At 37.8% G+C, this 21,478-nt stretch overlaps 1 protein-coding gene across 2 annotated transcripts in view; it reads right to left on the bottom strand.

Moving 5' to 3' along the window:
- The window catches only part of LOC101169392 (solute carrier family 12 member 7), a 28,363-nt gene extending 7,885 nt beyond the window's left edge, over window positions 1-20,478 (bottom strand). Inside the window, exons 1-18 of one of the 2 annotated variants that reach the window (XM_020710962.2) lie at window positions 19,744-20,478; window positions 14,138-14,229; window positions 13,854-13,979; window positions 9,531-9,677; window positions 8,147-8,201; window positions 7,180-7,310; window positions 6,962-7,086; window positions 6,776-6,880; window positions 3,854-4,065; window positions 3,588-3,755; window positions 2,573-2,671; window positions 2,398-2,455; window positions 2,035-2,209; window positions 1,579-1,697; window positions 1,394-1,492; window positions 1,062-1,181; window positions 742-846; window positions 270-438 (exon numbers count right to left, since the gene is read on the bottom strand). In XM_020710962.2, the coding sequence (XP_020566621.1) occupies window positions 270-438; window positions 742-846; window positions 1,062-1,181; window positions 1,394-1,492; window positions 1,579-1,697; window positions 2,035-2,209; window positions 2,398-2,455; window positions 2,573-2,671; window positions 3,588-3,755; window positions 3,854-4,065; window positions 6,776-6,880; window positions 6,962-7,086; window positions 7,180-7,310; window positions 8,147-8,201; window positions 9,531-9,677; window positions 13,854-13,979; window positions 14,138-14,229; window positions 19,744-19,918 (2,280 nt within the window). In that variant the 5' untranslated portion in view covers window positions 19,919-20,478. The remainder of the gene's footprint in view (window positions 1-269; window positions 439-741; window positions 847-1,061; window positions 1,182-1,393; window positions 1,493-1,578; window positions 1,698-2,034; window positions 2,210-2,397; window positions 2,456-2,572; window positions 2,672-3,587; window positions 3,756-3,853; window positions 4,066-6,775; window positions 6,881-6,961; window positions 7,087-7,179; window positions 7,311-8,146; window positions 8,202-9,530; window positions 9,678-13,853; window positions 13,980-14,137; window positions 14,230-19,743) is intronic. The other variant, XM_011486581.3, reaches the window with a different exon arrangement.
- Between the last annotated feature and the right edge of the window lie 1,000 nt (window positions 20,479-21,478).

Raw genomic sequence — 21,478 nt, 5'->3', positions numbered from 1 at the left:
TAGCATCATAAGAAATTCTGGACCCATTCCTTTTTAATGACAGTTTTGCCTGCTGTTATTTCATCATTTTATGGCGGGGGTCAGTCGCTATGCCTACAATTCGTTTACATCAGCTGCTAGGTGTGTGCCAATTTTTTCAAGTTTTAGAGTGGCGGGTATGATAAAAGGTCATAAATGCTTTGTTTGCCAATAATTTCAATCAATCTTAGATGAAAATGTTTTCATCCAGGGATTTTTGGCAGGCAGAGCAGAGGACTGATCAGACTAACCTGCTCGCCAGTCTTGGCGTCCTCCTTGTGGGTCATGTAAGTGCCCTCGAGTACCGAGCAGACGATGGTCAGCCCCTTCCCTGCTTTCAGCTGCGATGTGAAGGACAGCAGACGATGATGCTTCACCGCCAGGTCTGAGTCCAGCTTACACAAAACTAGCAGCTGTGGTCTGAACACAACAGTAAAAACAAGAAACGGTGTTTAGTTTGACGAATATGATGAATAAATGTAAAAATAAATTAAAAATAAAAGTACAATTCAAAAAGATTTCAAGTGGTTAAGATTGAAAAAACAATGGATTTTTAGCTCTTATGTAATCTTTTAAATGGTATTCTTTGCTGCCTGAAATGTTTCCAGGCGTGAAAAGATTAATAAAATTAAATATTATTTACCCCAAAATTTAAATTCACATTGTTTCCAAAGTAAGAGGTTTTTCAAAGAGTATTTCCTGAACGTGGAAGAGCATTGTCACCTCCAGTTTTTGGTGTGCAGTGGTGCTTCCTCAAGGTGGATAAGAGCGTACCGCGCTGCATTCAAGGACAAGCCCCTGATCCCGTCGCCCCATTCTTTCACTGCCCTGAAAACAAACAGTGTCACTTGTTTTCCGTTTATTTAGAAAGTCAAAAGTTTGCCTTCTTAATGAGTAATTACTTTATTAAACTGCTGCTAAACACGCAATATCACATTAAAATAGATCATTAAATATTGTTCCAATTGTTCCCTTTACAATCATAACTTTATTGAAAACATGTTTTCTCAGATTTTCTATTTTAACTGGATTTTCAAACTCACCCTCTGTATTCAATGTATTTGTAGATGCATCCTGCTATCACCACGGCAACCAGAGCATAGTACCAGGAGCAGATGAACATGAGGGAAAGGCTGAGACTCATTCCCAGAAAGGACAGAGTCCTGTGGGGGAGAAAAAAACAAGTTTTTAATAGATAGATAACCTTTATCGATAATAATTTTACAGAACAAAAAGATGTTGTTTAGAAAATTCTAGACATTCAAAAAAAAAGCATTTAAACATGTCAAACATCAAAAATGAGCTTATATTTAAAATGTTCAGAATTTTTAAAAAGAATTTAAAATCAAGACAAGTCTATGGGATTTGTCCTCACCAGTGATAGAACTTAAAGCGAGGTCTCCAGTTTGGGGTACAGAGTAGAGTCTGAACAGCACAGGCCAAGTTGACAAAAAGATAACACATGAGGAAAAACCTGAGTAGAGAAAGGAAAACATTTATTCAAAAGGAAAAATTAAAAACTTAGAGGTTGAAAATGAAAGCCACCACCACAATGCATACATAGACAGGATGGGTGCTACATCATCCAGAGAGGCGATGAGGATTCCTATCTCACAGATTCCAACTGTCAGCAGAAGGGCCCAAGTGGGCTCTCCATTAGCCTTCCCATGACCGAAAACCTGGGGAGCAGCAGGGAATTCACTGTTATGAACTACTTTATAAATATTTTACTTAAGGCCCCACTCCGATCATCTTTCGATCTGTTTTCAAAGTATGACGATGCCATTTGTAGGCAAAAAAACAACAACAGAAAAATGTCATTTTCTAGGACATCGTTTCTGTAGAACGGCAGTGGTTCTTTAGAAATTTGCCTCTGAGTTGAGTCAAATTGCAAACTAAAAAAGAAATATATTTAATAGAATTTGCTTTTGGTCAAAGATCAATGTCAGACCCTAAAATTAAACAGGAAAAAAATAAATGAAAAAAAAGAGTAAAAAAAGTTTTTTAAGTACTTACCTGTAAGAATGGGATAATCCCATCACGAGCGATAGCCTGCAAGAGCCGGGGGGCGCCAGTGAGGCTCTGCAGACCTGCACCACAGCAGGAGAAAAATGATCCAATCACAATCACCCAGGGGGATGGCCATGCCAGAACACCTATCACAGGTGTCCTCTTTATTGACTCTCCAAACCTAAAACATCCAAAAAAAGAAATCCAAACAATATTGGGTATATTGATGTTGGAATTCCTAAAAAAAAAAAGCATACTTATCAATAGCAAACAGGTCAATTTAGTGTTTTTGTTTTAACTTGGTTAAATATTTCCTATTGAGCATCAGCAAAAATTTAAGACACTAACTAAAATAAGAAACAGTTTTACTTGTCTCTCAGGACCACTCCTTCAATGCAAGCTCCAAACAAGACCACGAAAGAGATGTCTGATCAGAGTTGAGGCAAAAAAACTGTTGATCACCACAATGGAAAAATGCAGACATTTTGTTTCAAACTAAAAATGACTTTCAGCATCACTTTTATCACATTAAAATGAGGGATACAGATGAAAGAAGAGGTAAGAATGGCCAGGATGGTTCCCACTGGGATGGACCTCTGAGCATCTCTGAGATCACCTGATCTGTTTGAACCCGCCATTATACCTGCAGAAATCCACACACATGCAGACATTTCATGTATTGAAAACACTTAAACAAATATACAAATAAAGTTTTGGGATATTTTCATTGAATAAAAAAACCCCACACAGTTTAGCCTTGTTTACCATTGAGAGGTCCGGTCTGGTATTGAATGTTTCTATTATAATATGAACCCATTAAGCTAGAGAGAACTATGCCATTTTTGGACCCCTGTTGGTTGGTCCATAGATTAATGGAACAGACCCGTTAGGGCGGAGCTACTGTCATCACACAATCAAACCTGTTGATTGCCGGAAGGTCATTATGACAAAACAAAGCGCCAAACCAGCACCAGCTTCTTTCTCTTCGTCGCATGCAATTTTGTCTCAAACAACATCAAATAACTTGCATATAAAAGCAGAGCAGAAAAAAAAGGTGCTGCTAGATGACCTTCATTGTTCTTGATAGCTTCATTTTGCTGTGGTCGTCCCACTATGAAGCAACGCTACTCAATTGGTCAAGAGTTCTAGGGGAGCCTAAATCCAGGCCTCGAGGGTCATTGTCCTACAGGTTTTCCAACCAACTTGTCATTGAAGCTCCTTTTCGGCTAAACACACCTGATCCAGGTAATCAGCAGCAGCAGATAAGGCAGGGTTTCTGGAAAACCAGCAGGAGGCCGGCCCCCTGAGGCCTGGATTTGGGCATCCCTGGAGACCCTGCATGCGCCGTAACAGTCCAGCTTTGAGTGGAAACACTTGCCTGAATTGCCTGGACTATTCTAAACTGGATTGGACTGTGCCATTCAGTGCAAACAAGGATTTTGAAACATGACCAGAACAAAAAGTACCAAAAATCTTCTCCAAAGTGCATTTCAAAATGTATTTCCTTTTATTTAATGGCTTATTTATTTCTCCTTGTTTAATTTGTTAGTAATAATTACCTGTTACAGATGGGAAGTAGATCCCCACCAGCAGCGTGAAGAAAGTAGCGATGTCACTGAAGACATAGTTTTGCTCTTTGTCAGTCTTTGGGGTTGGAGCTGGTACTGAGGGCTGGTTTTGCTTCTCTATTACCTCTCTAGCTGGACCGTAATTGCTCCATAGGTTTTCTGAGAAAAGAAATTAAAGGCCATTGCTATGAGGAACCAGACCAGCTTTTGGCTTGAAGATGAAAAAATGGGAAGGTTAAGCTGAATTTGCTGTTCACCTTTGATGACCCCACTCAGCAGCCCAGGTATGGCTTGTATCTCTGTTAAATTATTTAAGGTAAAGTATTCGTCACAGGTGGCGTTGGGATAATGGCCGTCGCAGAAGATGTCCCAGAGCTTGGTGGGGACGGTTCTGTTTTTTATGATCTCCACCTTGGCACACTTTTCAAACATTTCATTCTTTAGAGAGCGGTTCCCCAACAGGCAGACGCTGCAAATGAGAAAATGGAGAATGGAATCTTTAATTATTTGGATGGAAAACCAATGGCGGCAAGCTGCTTATTTCACAACACTGGCACATCCAATAAATATAAAGAAAACCATTAAAAACTTTCAAAGATAAAAATCTAATAACTAAAAATACAATATAACATATGTGAAGGAAATTGTTTATTATTAACATTGTTTCAATGTATATGGTTTAATGTATTTGTTTAAATGTTAACTCAGATTGACTTTTGAACCTTTTTAGAAAACAGTTGTGTGTTTGTTCATCTGCTTCTCATCCCAGCAAGGATGAGGGGGTTTTACAACACACTGTCCTGACTTGATAAGAAATACTGTTTGAAGTTAGAATCCACCTAAAGGGGTCATTATACAACACCCCCTAGTGAACTTTTCTCTTTGTCTTGAAATTGTTACCTCCTTCTTGTGTTCTTAATAAAAGCAGCACAAGGAGAGGCAGATCCTTTGAGAAGAGAAGCGTGGTGGACGTTTTCCGTCACATTTGCTCCTCTCCCTCGTGCATGAGAAACTTGATTCTTGTTGTGGTCTGTTGTTTATAATTGTGTTTTTCTTTAATGTCTAGATGCATTTATTTGACAACATAAAAAAATTAAATTCAATGAAGTAGAGTTAGGACTTTGCCTGCCATGGAAAAAAACGTTAAATGCTCTCAGTGGTTTGTAAATAACAACAAAAAACGAGTCATATACCAGTGGTGTTCAAGTAACCCTAACCTTTGTTTATGTTATTATATGTAATTTTTCACTTTTAAAAAATATTATAGTTTCATGAATCGTGGCTTATTTATACCAAAACTATTACAGAAATGAGCCCTGACATTCCTCTAAGAAACCAAAAGGTTTACATCCAGATTTGGTGCATCGTAACCCTTGTGCTATCCTAGGCACTTTAACATTGGGAGTTGGGTCATCTAGACCCACTAGACAGTGCGCTGAACCTTTTTCTTCAATGATTTGTGATCTTCACTGGTGTCCATGGATTACATGAAATCTTTCCACCTTTATCCACCTTTGTCATGGTAGGGAGAACACGTCAATGTAAGGGTGGGGTCATCTAAGATAGCACAAGGGATAATGACTTTGATGTGTTCCAAGGACCAGACATACTGTAGGAAGGAACTCTTTAGGAGACAGTTATCAAAGATGGAACAGCTGTTCAAGCCTTAACCTTATCACGAATGTTTAAATAGATCTAAGAAATATCTTTTCTCCATGCTTCTCTTCTGCCATCATAGTTTAAAACTGACAATGTGACGATAGAATTGACATTTTGAGCAAAACCAGAAAGAGTTACTGGAAACAGAGTGATTAAAATATTCCTAAATTGGATTATATTGTAATAAATTACTTTAAATCAAAAATGCTGTGGGTTTTAGATTTGGTTCTCTTGTTTAGAGTCATGCTGGGTTTTCAGATTTTTTGTTTACAGTTTACTATCGTGTTGCTTTGTTTTTTTTGTTCTTTCTCTTCCTCTGTGCCACAAGCGAGCCAGATAAGTGTTGCTGACTATCTGTTGTTTTTCAGTCGATTATCCACTTAGTAGGTCTGTGATCCTAATGGCACTTCATCACGTCACGCATACATGCATGTTTGAATCTTAAGGCCATGTCAGTCAGTACGCACATTTTGTGCATTTTCCAGGTATGAAATTTCGGTCTTTTGTGATAAAGCGTGATATATGCAATTCATAAAGTTCGTCCCGTGTCGATGTGCGCAGATGTCCGCTGAAGGTTTCAGCCGACGGGTCTTTACGTGTATTTGGTTTTGAGCTGTTCAGAAATTTTGGCCTGTTGAGAATTACACAGTTTGGGCTTATTTTACATAGTTTATACGCAATTATTACGTAAATCTTGTGCAGTTGTGTGTGATTTCTGCAGGATGTATACACAAATTTGTGTCTTTCGACACGTGTCTAACGGACTTCTGATGTATGTACCAACGACATATAACTGTGCGTATACGGTGCATTTGTCCCTTTAAAATTACGTAATTGACGCACAAATCCCGAATGAATTGCATATAAACAGCGCAATAATCACGCACGGTTCATGATTTACATGATTTACATGTTCTTTGTGTGGTTTATTCGTACTTCTTCTGTGGTTTTAACGTGGTTCACTCATGATACCTCTGTGAAGATTTCACCTAAAGACCTCAACTTTTCTCACTTTTTCTACGTATATTCACGTATGACTAATTTTCATCAGTGCGATATGAGTTAAATGTACGAAGTGGCTGTGGGACACGGCATTAAAGTCTGTTTGATTTCTTTGTCTGTTCACCGTTGGGTTCTTTAAGCACATTTAAATGTAGTTACTAGATTTTTATAACATTTTCCTCTGATTTGTATTAAATCTTCTACATTTAGGTCTTTCATTAACCAAGTCCAGGACATTAAACTCATTTAAAGACCCTGGTATTTATATTGAGATATTTATTTACCTTTTAGTGGTATTTAACACACCCCAAGATTACATACACAGAAATAACCTACCAATCCTACAATTTCCAATTGGGAAACCAGATTTAATTTAATCCCTAATCCTTAGTATTATTTTTTTATTTTTTTATTTAAGGTGTTTTTTTTTAGTTTCTTTGTCTTGGTTTGATGATGATTTCAAGACTATTTTTGTGTGTGTTTTGTTTTGAAAGGTTCTTCTTTTGTTTGTCACTCACCTAAACTCCGGCGGTTCAATCAGGGTCTTTATAGCTCCTGCGTAGGTGGCCATGATGGATAGAATCACACAGGATAGAAACACAAGAGCCAGCTTGTTCACATACCTGAGGACAAAAGAGGTCCAGTACAACGTGAGCCAGTGTGCCGGTGTCGGCGTTCACCGGCGTCCAGGTGTGCGTACTCACTTCACTCCCACAAACACAACTAGCGCCATGAGGAGAAGACAGCAAGTGCCGTAGACACGCATGTTGTTGTGCTTGGCGTCTTCAGTGTTGTCTTTGAACACTGTAGCTGTTGGAACAATGTAGATCTGATGGCAAGGAGGAAGAGCAAAAAAAACACATTGTGAGTAGGCCGATCAGTACAAGTTAGCATTGGGCTGGCTGAAGTAAAGCTGACACACCAGCAGAATCTCTATGGTACCCAGGATGTACAGAGATCCAGCAAAAGTGGTTCCCAGGTAGAAACAGAGACCAACTGCTCCCCCAAATTCTGGGCCCAAAGATCTGGAGATCATGTAGTATGATCCTCCAGCTGTGGAGAGAAACAAAAAGCAACTTCTGTAATGTTTAGAAAGTTCCTATAATTAATACAATATTTTTAGCAAATCTTGACGGTGTTCTTAAAATCAGTATCAGTTTTCTATTACTTTGGTAATTGAAAATAATAATGACCTCAAAATCAGCAATTAATAGCATTTGGAAAATTTGCAAATAGGATGACTTAAGTCAGGGGTGTTCAAACTTTTTCCAAAGAGGCCCAGATTCAGTGTGGTGAAAATGTGTGAGGGCCAACTACTTAGCCTGTATTCTTGGTAATCTGAACTGTTGAATGAACATTTTCTTGCAATGGGATACTTTTCATTTCTTTGCATAGAACAGAAATAAATCTAAATACATTTTTACTAATATTACTCTGAATTTCACATTTGAAGACTAGAAATAACATTTAAAAATAGTCCTTTCATTAACATTAAATCTGGATTCACATGAAATGGTACATAATATTCACAATTAAATGCTCGCTGTAAACTTTTAAATTAAAATTATGTGAGCTGGAAAATAACACAAATAGTTATCTAGTTCAAAAGTAGAAACCACTGTAGTTTTGATCAAAGAAACAAATAAACGTGTTCTTCTCGTTGGGCCTTAAGGCTCTGAGGGTCAAGTAGCCACAAATTGTTGCCACAGGTTTACCATTTATCACGTGATTCAACCAATCACAATCAAGAAAGTGTACTTCTTAGAAGGTGATGGGGGCCACATATTTTAAAACAGGAGTCTGTGGGCTGGTAACATTCTGAATGGAGGCTGCAATTTGCCCACTTACCAGACTTTGGACATGCACAGTTTTAAGTGGTTTTAGCTTACCTGGTACAACTCCGTTGGTTGCTATGGCGCTCATTGAAATTGCAGTGAGAAAAGTCTGCATCAAAATCAAGAAAAAGCTGATATTAAAATGTGAGGAAATGCCCAAAATATTTACTGTAAATAACTTTAAGAGACTATTTAGGTTTAAAATTCAGACAATATTTTTCATCAATGGGAAAAGGATAACAAACTATTGCTGTTGCATCGCCAGATTGGGAAAGTAAATACATCTAATGCATAATTTATTTTAATTACTGTTTGAATCACATTATTTTCAATGAGTTTCAAAATATTTAGCCCAATTAGGGAATCCCTGCTTGTATTATTCCTTTTGCGTCCTTGTTCTTAACCCTGTCTTATGCATACTAAAAATATGTGAGACATTCTTTGAAAGCTTTGTGGATTTTGAGTGCTAGTAACTTTAAACATAAATTTAGCTAAATAGATAACACACACACACTTCTTTTAATTACAAGAAAAACTAAGGTCTTTCACTTGTGCTCTGCTTTTACATTTTTTTAATAACTCTTAAGTAATTTGCACTTATGCTAATTATTTTAGAATTAAGTATTTCCTAGACATTTGTATAATTTATAGCCTATTTTCTGCTTTTCATTTTCAACATTTGTATAATTTTGTGTTAATTGAAACAAACTGTATTTTTCTAGGTTTTGTGTTTCAAACAGGCAGTTTTATTTGCATTTGTGGTAATGTTTTTGGATAAATTTGAGTGGATCTTTCAACTTTTTGGCTGTTTTTTCCTCTCTGGCCAATTATATCTCAAGCAAATAACTTTTTTGTTGTCTTTTTACCATTTTATAATTCTAAGCATACTTTATTTTATTCTGCACTCACACTTGGAAATGTAACTTTTCTTATATTAACAAGTCAGATCCTATAAACTACAAAGTTTGACTTATAGGTTCATTTTGAAATTTACTGAATTTGTAAAAAAAAAAGTGTGCAATAGGTGTATTGTCAAGTCTGACCTTAGTAAGTAAAAACAGAACAAATACTGTTCATTGATGCTATTTTTAGTTTGGCACAACACATAAAAGGAACTTAGATCATTACATTTAATAACAAAAAAAAACTTTTATAACCTCTTTGGGTATAAAAGCACTTGGGTGCATTTTATTCTCATCACTTGACTGCAGGGCAAGTTTAATTCAAACAGTTGGTCCTCTGTTTGTCCTCTTGATACCTCATTTTTCTGGTCATTGCATCAAGGATTAATTGTTAAGGTCAGACATGTCATATTATAGTAAAAAAAATCTAAATACATTGCTTTCTTAATTTTTTTCTAATTGGGCTGTTCAAACATGCTACCTCAGTTTCTCAGGTGATCACAGGTGGTTCCAAAATTCTTCAAACTCTCACTTACACAAATGCAACACATAGAGACAATGGCGAAAGACCCCAGGATTCCCGCTGCCCCGACAATCCAAGTGAGGCGCAGGAAAAGGATCACTCCCAGAATGTTCTGCAGGCAGGGCAGGTAAACGCCGATGAACGTTCCCATTTGGGGGATCTGCAGATGGGGGGGGGGGGGGGGGGGTTACAGAATAAGATTTTTAAATATTAAATACTGAACTTACAAATTCTCTTTTTAGAAGCTCAAAGTGCAAAAGTCTGCTGGCAGGAGTGACACAAACATTGCATCCCAATTGAAGAATGGATTCACTCTGAGCAGATTTACTTACTTCCCAATGTATTCAGGATCACTTACCCTTTTTTTAGGTAAAAATGGTTGGTCCCGTTTGTCTAAATGCTTCAAATTCTCCATTGTCCATATCCAAATGTCCAACATCTCCCTAACAGATCCCAGTCTGTTTCTAATGCTTCCTTTTTTCCTCCCTTTCAGTTTGTCCGGTTCATTCTGTCTCAAGGTTCAGATTAAAAGCCCTCAGCTATCATTCAGGGGGTGTGTTTTAAGAGTGTTTTACTGTCTTTGACATCAAGACTCCCAATGTTCTGTCTTCTCATGACTGCACAACAAGCAAGTATTGTTTTTTTTTTTTTTTTAATTGCGTTTTCAGAATTCAGCTTCTTTGTGTCAGATTTTTGCCACAAGGAATGTGGATAAAACAGCAATGATAGTTTGTCTGCATACCCAAATCAAATTTACAGCTTTTTGCTCACTGCAAATCAGTTTGCTTGGAAAAAAGTGGAAATCAGTGGATGGATTACACATCCAGAGGATTTATTTTGCACAGTAGAAAAATAATGTGGAGGGCGGCAACATTAAGATGTTATTGTGTTCTATGTTGCTGCTCTTTGCTACTGTTCTGGGTTCAGAGTGGTGCACTGTATGAATGGTGAACATGATTAGAGGATTATGGATGGAGCTGGAGGAACAAGGCAACATAAAGGTTGTTGGCAGAGTGGGAAGCCTCAATAGAAGTTCATTTTGTTGCTGTGTCTGCTGTGGAAGTGCGTTAAAACTATTTTAATGATTCACTCCAATTGGTGTTTTTAATATGTTCTTGTGGCACTTTACTCATGCCTTTTAGAAAATTGAGTTTAAAATTGAATTTCTGAGTTTTTTTTTTTATTGAAATCCTTGTGAATCAGTGGCAGATGAAAAAATTCAGTTGGAAAAAGCTCGTAGTTACGTAGATGCCACAAGCCTCCTGTCCCGCTGCACCCTGATGCATCCACTTGTTGACAAATAGATCCATGTTTGTCTTTGTTTTTCTCATCTGAGCTGGTATCTGGCTCTAAACTGTGCGGCTGGATAGCTCCAGTATAGCTCGACATTTTTGTTGCACTGGTAATGTTAGGTTGGGGTTGTGAGGGGCCGTAAGCTAGCAGTAGAGCGGGTATATAAACTGATAGATGATGGGAAATAGGGGCAGGCTTACTCTGCGTTAACATTTCTAATGAACTCCTGCCGCATTGCCAAAACTATGTCCTAGAAAACAACCGTTTTTGTTTTTTGTTTTTGTATTTTGGCAAAAAAACAGCATAATCATAATGAAAACTTTTTAAAGCTTTTTTAAGAGAGATCAAAAGATGATCGAAGTGGGACTGATAAATGTCTGTAGCAGAAATGGTGATTCTTTTTGACTCTTATTACGCTAGCTGTCACACATCTGGATGGTGACATTTGTTCTCTGCAGGGAGGAAGGTGAGCTGCAGACACAACTGCGCTTGGAAACCATTTGGTGGTTTAACCTCCAACCCTTAATGGTTTTTTAGCAGGGAGGCATTGGGTCCCATTTTATGTGTCTTTGACGTAACTCGACTGTGGTTTTAAACCCATGACTGACCAGTCTCAGGCCAGACACTCTTACACTAGAACACTAAGGTGGTCCATGGTCTTTTTTTTGGTAGTTATTATATTCAATTTCATTTCAATTCAATTTCAATTTAATTCAATTTTATTTATATAGCCCCAATATCGCAACAACAGTCGTCTCAATGGGGTTCGTACCAATAATTGTAAAGTAAACATAAAATTATAAGGATCAACAATACATAGAATTCAATGGGAGAATTCTAAACTAAACTAAATCAACTATCACAGAACACAGTGACACAATAAATTCAAATCGCTCTTTGAACTATTCAATTATACCAATTAACGTCACTAAATTTTTGGGGAAAAAAAGTACTCTTAAATACCAAGAAAACTATTATTTTGACAAGGCAGAAAAATAAAAAGATAATCAAAGTTAGGATAAGGTCAAGAAGTCTTTTTTTATAAACATAGATTGCTGTGTCAATCTTGGAAGTTTCTAATAGTGTTTTAACTTTTGGATTTTTTTTCAATAAAATCCTTTCCCTCATGTATTTTAACTATATTTGATATCAATTTTAAAAGAAAAAGAGGGGAAAAACATTTTTTCTCTTGTTATAACCTTAAATAGTATTGACACAGTAAATGTAGGATTAAAGAACACCCTGCACTTTTTACCACTAGGATACACACACACACACACACACACACACACACACACACACACACACACACACACACATACACACAAGTCTATTTTCACAATCTCAAACCATCTTAAGAAAAATGTCTTGTTTCAGATTTAATAAAAATCTTTTTTTTAAATTGTTTAAAACCTGCTTTTGTTCTTTATTCTGGAAGAAACTCAGTTATATCACATGAATCTCAACTGATTACATGTGAGTAAATTTTAAAAGGCCTTAGTGACTTGTTACTTTTCCACATTATAACACCTCTGTCTGAAGTCGCAGTAAAAAGCCAAAGATATTCTCATCTACCACACTGACTCTTTGATACTTTTTTCTTTAATCCTTTTTTCTTAAGGCCTTGTACGGGCGCCATAAAACTAAAAAGAAAAGAAAATCTATTCATCTCAAGTTGAAGGGTTTACGACATGCCCCTGGTGATCATTGTAACTCATAATACTGACAAAGTTAGTATTAAAGTGGTGCAACTTCAAGAAAAGGCCCCAACCGGTGAAAATAAGAAATATGAACAAAATAAAAGGATTTCTTCATATTCTTTCTTTTCATAGTTATAACAACTATATATCTTTTGGTAATAGTCTCTTGTTCTGCTTTTGGTTTTTAAAATTGGAATATGTTTTCATGTTAAGCAATTTGGGTAACATTAGTTGCAAAAATGCTATAAAAATGGATTTGATGTGATTTGATTGATTTGATATGATTTAAAACAGCACGGTCAAGACCAGTGAAAGAAAAAGGGTCTGAAACAGCGAATAAAACCTGATTCAGAACCAGCAAAACATTTATTAGAAGATGAACTGGACCCTCCATTTAGTCCATTTTAATACTTGGAAAGTTGCTGAGAACTAAAAGAATGTCAATGCAAGGGTTGTATTACGGCGGTCCTGAAGTCCAAATGACATCAATAAATCACAGCAATGCAAAAACATATTAAGGATCACGTCAATCAAAAACAACTAAAACAACATATTTTAGAAATCATCAACATAAAAAAAAAAATGAAAAAAACATTTCAGATAATTAAACGATTTTCCAGAAATAAAAATAAAGTGTTAAAAACTAAAAAATAATGAGAAACTGGAAAAGGCAGGTATTATGTGATGTCACTGACTGAAAAATAAGGTTTGAGTTTTAAAGAAGAGGGACAGCAGAAAGAAGTTTTTCCCCAAACTGTGGTAAAGTGTTGGTTTTTTGCATTGGATGTGACCACAAGCTTAAAAAAACCTCTCCTGTTGGAAGATATACCAAAAAAGTGAACAAACGTAATCATCCAATCAGTGACGTGTCATAATTTTCTGGTTTCTTGTTTGATTTTGATTTCTGGAAATTGCTTTTGTTTTCCGAGAGGTTTTTTTTTCTTTTCTTTTTTTGTTTTGTTTCATATTTGGATTTACATTTTAGTTTCTGGAATAATGTCTTGGTTTCTAAAATACTAGTAGGTATGATTTGAACTTCAAGGCCGACGTAGTCACATCTATCATAAACTTTAAACATCGGAACAGTTTTAATTTGATTCCTTTTTTGTTTACGTTTTTTTGGTTATGGCCTGATTTAAAATTACCTAAACAACTGAAGGATGATAAAAAGAATATAACCCAGAGGAATAATAATATATTATCATGGTCAAAGAGCTGGGGAGCATTAGTTTTTAATGTACAACCGTGTGCAACAAAGGCCTACAATCCCCTTCAAGTTTATGCTTGTAAGCTGGGTTCAATGTCGGAGAAATATATAACTCTAGTCTGATTAAAGACTGTACCACGACAGGGGCTCTTCTGTTTCCATCCTCGGCCTCTTCGTGCTCGCGGACGCCTTGTGTCAAGTTGGTGTAATTGGCCAGTTTGTTGAGAAGAGACGACACCATAGGAGTGCTGTCCATTTCCTCCTGGAGACAGAAGGAGAAATACACAGACATTTAAACCCAACCATAAAGATTTTATTTTCATACCTCTAGATCCCTTAGTTTAAATAAACATACAGTACATATGGATACATGTTTATTTTATCATTATTTATACTGTTCATTTTTATTTATGGATGTACCTCAAACAGAGCCATGTTTTTGCCGTCATAAGAGATTTGTCCGTCGTCGTCTGAGTTGAGAAATGGAGTTGTCTCTCTCTGACTTTCATCCCCTTGTGAAATAATGACAACAACAACAGGATCAAAATAATACAAAATACAGTTTATTTGCCAAGCTAAGTCCTATGTTTTCTGACATGGAGTGATGGAGATGGGAAGTGTTCTGATATCCCATATATAACCTTATAACTCAAATCAATGGTTTTACTGGAATTGATTCATTTCTAACTTTAAATTTTGGAGTTTTAATCAAGTTTATATTAAGTCATTCCTCACCCCCTCTCACCCACGGAGGGTGGCCTCTCACACAAGCTCGGGTCCTCTACCAGAGGCCTGGGAGCTTGAGGGTCTTCCACTGTACCTTCGCAGTACCCTACGACTGCGCTTTTCTGGACTGAGAGGTCTTACCAGACAACTGCTTTAGCCACTCCTCCAGCTTGGGGGTTACTGCCCCGAGTGCTCCAATTACCACTGTCACCTTCACTTTCCCGGCTTTCTCCAGTTCTTTCTGACTTCTTGGTATTTCTCCAGTTTCTCATGTTCCTTTTTCTTGATGTTTCCATCACTTGGCACTGCCACATCCACCACAACGGCTTTCCTATGTTCTTTATCAATATAACCCTTGTAGTCTGTATCTGGAAATCCCAGGATCTTTGCTTTCTAATTCTATATATATATAAATATATATTTATTATATATGCCCCTCTCACCCTTCCGCGGGTGGTTTGTCACACAAGCTCAGGTCCTCTACCTCTACCAGAGGCCTGGGAGCTTGATATATATATATATATATATATATATATATATATATATATATATATATAGGCTGTGCAGGCTGTGCAAAGAGGCACCTGAAACAATCCAGCACATAACTGCAGCGTGTAAGATGCTGGCAGGTAAAGCATACATGGAGCGCCACAATCAAGTGGCTGGAATAATATACAGGAACATGTGTGCAGAATATGGACTGGAAACCCCAAGGTCAAAATGGGAAACACCCCCGAAGGTGGTAGAGAATGAAAGGGCAAAAATCCTGTGGGACTTCCAGATCCAGACTGATAGGATGGTAATGGCGAACCAACCAGACATTGTAGTGGTGGATAAAGAACAGAGGAAAGCCGTTGTGGTGGATGTGGCAGTGCCAAGCGATGGGAACATCAGGAAGAAGGAACATGAGAAACTGGAGAAATACCAGGGACTCAGAGAAGAACTGGAGAAAGCCTGGAAAATGAAGGTGACAGTGGTGCCTGTGGTAATTGGAGCACTCGGGGCAGTAACCCCCAAGCTGGAGGAGTGGCTACAACAGATACCTGGAAAGATCTCAGACATCTCAATCCAGAAAAGCGCAGTGCTAGGAACAGCTAAGATACTGCGCAGAACCCTCAAGTTCCCAGGCCTCTGGTAGAGGACCCGAGCTTGAGTGAGAAACCACCCACGAAAGGGTGAAAGGGGCAAGTTTTTTTTTTTTTTTTTTTATATATATATATATATATATATATATATATATATATATATATTCCAAGACATGAAAAGCAGTCTTGGGCTTTTCATGCCAACGTTTTGGATCTGGCCTGCGGGAATTCCGACGGTGGAATGGGAGGTACAGTACTGTCAGGCCTTGTTAGTTCTTGACCCTTCGCTGCCCTCTACTGTTCCTGTTTGGTGTATTTTCCCTTTTGGTTCTTTGCTTGCCCTCTCCCTATCTCTCCTCCACAGGTGTTTAGAATGAGGCAGGGCATCTTGCCATACCTGCAACTCCTCACCCCAACAGCATTTAAGACCGGTTCCTCCAGCTTTTTCCTGCCAGTCTGGCTGCTTACCTCAAGTGGCATTGAGCCCACATCTGAGTTTGCCTCCCTGGCCTTTTATCATTATCCTAATCGGATCTTTTTTTTTCTGTTCTGACCTTGCTCCTACTGGACTCTCTACAGCCACTGACCTGCCTGCCCCCCCACCCCCCACCCCTGGATTCCCAGCAGTTCTTCTCTAATAAATATTTTGTTTTATATCAACCATCACCTCTCTTTATCTGACCATGAAAGGGTTTTTTTTTAATTGTTCCACACTGTTGCAGTGATTTCCATAAATTCTCAGTATGTGATATTAATGCTCTCTTGGTTAGACAACCTCAAAATGTTGATCATGTTAACTTAAAAATAATAAAATTTTAAGTAAAAACAAAGCACTGCGTTGCATGTAAGACTATAAAAAACTTGTAACTATTTAAAGAAAATGTGATTATTCTATTTAAATCTTCATTTATCAGCATTCCGATTATTTCTGAATGTCTAGTGACATATATAGTACTTATTTGCATTTTTATGCCTTACTGTAAAAACGTTTAAATACATTTAAAGTGCTCATTTTTTGAGCCATTTTTTGACCTGAAGAGCTTTTGAACACATCGTGGTCACAGTTTTGCCGTAGAGTGCACAGATGCTCACTTGATACTTACTTACTTCTTTTCCTAATTTTAGCCTTCAGTAAATGTACCTTGTACTTGTAATCAATACTGATGCATTTACCTGAACTAACATGGTTTACATTTGACAGCAGGAGGAGCAAAAAGCATCAAATGAGCAAAAGCCAGCATGTTGCTGTCAGAAATCAGAGTTCTGTCTTCCCGTCTGGTCACCAGAGTGAACCATCGCCAGAGTCCTGAATGCACTTTATCTCCCAGCAACCCCAGCACACACTTCCTGGATGCTGAACACCTGACTCTCATTCCCTTAATAAACCACAGCATGCTCAAACACTGCACTGAGTGAAGCTCAGTGTGAAGTATTGATTGTGCCACTCTGCCTTTATTACCGAGTGTTGTGATTGGAGCTGGTCTTCTGTTTTCTGACCCTGTTTGCCTGCCGACTGCCTCGACTCTCGCCAGGATCCTGATTACCCTGTCTCTTCTCTGATACTCTCAAGCCTGTTATTGACCCATGCCTGACCCTGATTTAGCTCTGTGGACTTTTAGCTGAGCTAATAAACCTGCCACAGGGGGAAGGAACAAAGATGGTGTAAATGGTGCAGAAAAAAGTAGTCGTCTCTAAAAGATTTTTTCAATTGAAACTAAACTGATACAGCCAAAATAAGCAAGAACTGATCCACTTGATGAAAAGATCAGCATTACTTAATCTAAATATCCCCAACTGACATGTATTTATTCTACTTCTGCTTTGAATGTGTGATTTTTAGGAAGCTGAATTGTTACAGGAGAGCTGGGATGTTTTTCTGGTTCTTCGAGCCAAATGTTGTGCTGTAATAATATATATTTACAGTAAACATGGATCAAATCTGAGTTTGTTTTGGTAACCAGTTTGACTTTGCAACAGTTTCTCTCCCTCTGCCAGCCAAGATGACTTCATTTTAGTTTAGTGGAATTGTTACCAGAAGATGTTTTGAACTTCTGAAAGTCACAAAATGGAGTGTGACAAACACCTACAACAGGATTGTAATATTCCAGCATTTAGGGACATTTGTTCTCCACTGCCCTACTAGGAAGAAAATGCTCAATATTTTCTTGGATTATTGAAATGCACAAGAAGTGTTTTTTTTTTCTTTTCTTTTTTTTTTTTGCTGCGAGAAAGTTTTTTCTTTTTTGCAAAAGGCTTGCAACAAACAAAACTGTTTGTGCGTAATTAAGTGTTTGATAAAGTCTGGAAGACAAGTGCACTACATTTTCAAACTATTCTACTTTTACTTTATAAAGAAGCTTAACACAAAAAGACATGGTAAAAAGTAAGAGGAGTGACTGTAAAATAGTTTCACTTGAAGTTCAATTCACTTCTTCAGTCTGTCTGACTCTGTTTCTGCACAGAAAAAATGTTTTCAGCATGAAGTTAGAGCCTCAGCCATGATCAAATTACCTATCAAAGTAGGTCTGGCCTCAGTGTTGGCATGCAGGAAATACCTGAAACCGTTTTTGTCTGCCTCCATTTATAAAGGATCACAAAGATCTTCAAGAGTCTAATCCTTACAAAAATGAGAACAAAACTGCTATTAGCTGGACCATGTTTGGAAAACTACTTCTTACGCCTAAAGGCAATGAAAAGAACTATATTCAACACAACATATAGAACAACTAATATATATAATATAGTATATATAACAACTAATAGACTGAAGAAACTGATTAGAAGAGCTGGCTCTGTAATCGGATGTAAAATGGACACGTTTGAAGCTGTAATGGAGAGGAGGACTTTAAATAAGTTCATATCCATCATGGATAATCCGGAGCATCCTCTCCATCCTGTTCTTGACGGTCAGCGGAGCACCTTGTCCAAGAGGCTTAGGCAGCTTCGCTGTCACACCAACCGCTACAGGAGACCATTCCTACCTCGCTCCATTGGACTCAATAACCTGTCATCCATTTGCAATGGATAAACTCATTTGAGGTTTGTCTGTTTTTCTCCAGAGCTGTCATGCAAACCAATTGTTTTTCACTGATGGTTCTTTTTCTGATGTTTTGTTCTGTTTTTCTATTGTCACCCATTGTTTGTGTGATTGTATCTTTGAGCCTAACGCGGACGCTGCAACAACCCTATTTCCCAACCTGGGATCAATAAAGTATCTTTATCTTTATCTTTTTCTACATGCAGGTATCAGATTACAGCAGGATGGATTTGTAGAGGATATATGGGATTTCTCCTAAACCTGCACATATGAAAATGATTTTCTTAGAATTCAATTATAAAGTATGGAACCCGTGATCTGACATAGGTAGTAAAAAAAAAGAAATTCGTTCCCACGAAAAAATTTATTCCAAAATTCAATCCAACTCCTATCTTTAACAAAACTGCCTCAGCATGTACAGCTATTAGCTACAGCATTTTCAGCCGTCAGCTTCAGCATCTTCAGTGGCCATGCTCAGCTATTGTTATTTCAGCATTCGTACTTGCATTCTCGCAGGCAATGCTACTTATCTAGTTTTATGATGTCTTTAAATCGTAAAATTCCATTTCCTAAGGTAAAGTAGTTTAACTGGACACAAGAATTCACCCTTGTGTTGGAGGTCATTTGTTGTCTTTGTCCTCTAGTTTTTCCAGTGTACTGTGTTTCTGCATTATTAAAATGCTTCAGTATCTAAGATTATGGAAAAAAAATCATTTACACCATCTTTTCTTTGGGGCTTTACCTTAAAAAAAAACACAAACCAATTGTTTACCCCTTTTTCTACAATTTCACTTGTCTTTTTGGGAGTCTGCAATACTTCTCTGGCGTTTATCATGGACCCACAGTCGTACACCAGAACCAAGATAAGACTAAAGGTTTTGAACCATCAATAAGGGCTGCAAACACATTGGGAGTGACGCCCTGCCCCCCTACCACATTACTTAAGCTGCCCTGCAAGTTCGAGCTGGTTGAAAAATGAGGAGTTTTCAGTTTTTTCTTCAAGTCAGCGTTTATGCGCTGTCTAACATAATGAGTCATTCAAAGTCATTTATTTTATCATCCCAGCACACCTACACAGTCTTTTATTATGCTGGGATCTATTAGATTGCTCCACAAGGGCTCTCTTTACAGCTAAACATTAAAGTAAAGTGTGTTTCTGCTCTAGTACTTCAGTTTACCTGGATGAAGTTCCTGAATGCTGTCCACGCTTTTCGCTTCCTGAAAGATGTTGTCAAAACTGACAGGTTTACTCTCCTCAGCAGCAGCAGAAGCAGCAGCAGAAGCAGCAGCAGCAGAAGCTCCATTGTTGCTGCTGTCATCCTCCACGGGCACAACAGTGAAGTTTGTGGGCATCTTTGCTCCCAAAAACAGCTCAGAGGACGCACCGGATGCTGAGTACCGAGAATGTGTCTTCTGCCGAACTTTCACCCCAGCTAGAGAGGCTTTAGGAAGTTAAGGAAAATGTGTTTTAAAGTCCAACCACAACATGGCACTTACTCCACTCTTTGTTTCCTCAGTCTTTGTGGCGTCCTCTCAACCGAGGGTGAAAGGACCGCCTCCTGCACATGAGGCAGGCCAAAGTTCCTCAGTGTATTCCGACACTCTTCTCCTTCCTTGTTCTTTTCCCTCCCTTTTTTTTCACATAGCTCCAAGGCTATTGCCCCATGTGACCCTCTGTTTACCATCTGAACAGATCCCAGACGTGGTAAATTCCTGAAGCTCCTCCCTTTTGTCAGATGGTCCCACTTTTCCCTCTCATGCCTTTCAACCAAAGTGAGGGGTGTGACGCCAGAACCAAGTTAACCCCCAAATGAGAATCATTTGTTTTTGTTTTTTCCGGTCTCTAGGAGTTGGTTTCCTCGTCACTCCCTAAGGCGAGTAGCTGTCTCAGGTTTCCTCCAGGTAAACAAAATGGGAGTTTCCTTTCCCACAGGGCATTCTGGGTAACTGTGACGTGGTGGTGTTCATCTCAGACAAAACGCTGACTCTTTCTCAAGTGCAAACACTGTAGCAGCAAAGGAAACACCTTGGAAGTCGTAAACGATGACTTTCCTGGGCACCGGTGTGTTTTACAACAGAACATTACATGGAAAAAGGAGTGTGCTTTGACTAACAATAGGCATTCTGGATGTGGAAATGACAGTTTCATTGGCATTTTCCCCACTGTGTTTTTTTTAATACACAGTAAACAACCTTTATGTGCATTATGCAACTGAGTACACCGCAAACTGTTTAAAGATTTCAGAACTTGTTTTTAGACATTCAGGATATTTTACCAGGTTTTAAACTGGTTTAACTTCTCTTTGCCCTAAAACTTTCCAGGTTTTTCTCAAAATCAGCACAGGTGAGAATTTTTCTCTCATTAAAAGCTAGCATAAGGAAATTATTCTTAAAATGAGTCAAAATCCTTTTACGCCACCCTCTTGATGATAGAAACACTTGACTTAAAAAGACTCAAAAAACTCAGATTTTTGGTTCAATATAAAGGATATTTTTATTTAAAATTCAAAAAATGTTGACCAGTTAGACTGGCATTCATATGAAACAAACAATTATATTTACGTTCTAAGAATAAGTTCTAGTTTCTAGACTGTATTCTCATTTTGCTCACATTTTGTTCAACAATGATTATTTTCCATTTATTACACTTGTTTTTTGTCGCTCTATTTAAAAGAACCCAACAACAATTGGTTACAAAAAAACTCAAAAGTACAAACCATGTCCTAGATATAGCAAAGAAATACACATTATTGGGCTTTAGAGCATTCAATAGGGAAGTCATTCCTTCCAATAGTTCACTTTTTATTTTATTTTTCTCTTTATAAATGCTTGTGTGGAGCTCCATATTTCTAGATTTTGATATACCTAAATTTCTTGTTAAGCAAAAATGACTTGCATTTTGAACTGCAAAAG

This window comes from Oryzias latipes, chromosome 17 (genome assembly GCF_002234675.1).
Source record: "Oryzias latipes chromosome 17, ASM223467v1".
In the NCBI taxonomy this organism is placed as follows: Eukaryota; Metazoa; Chordata; class Actinopteri; order Beloniformes; family Adrianichthyidae; genus Oryzias; species Oryzias latipes.
The sequence above is the reverse complement of the archived record's forward strand: the minus strand, read 5'-3'. Positions and strand labels throughout refer to the sequence as shown.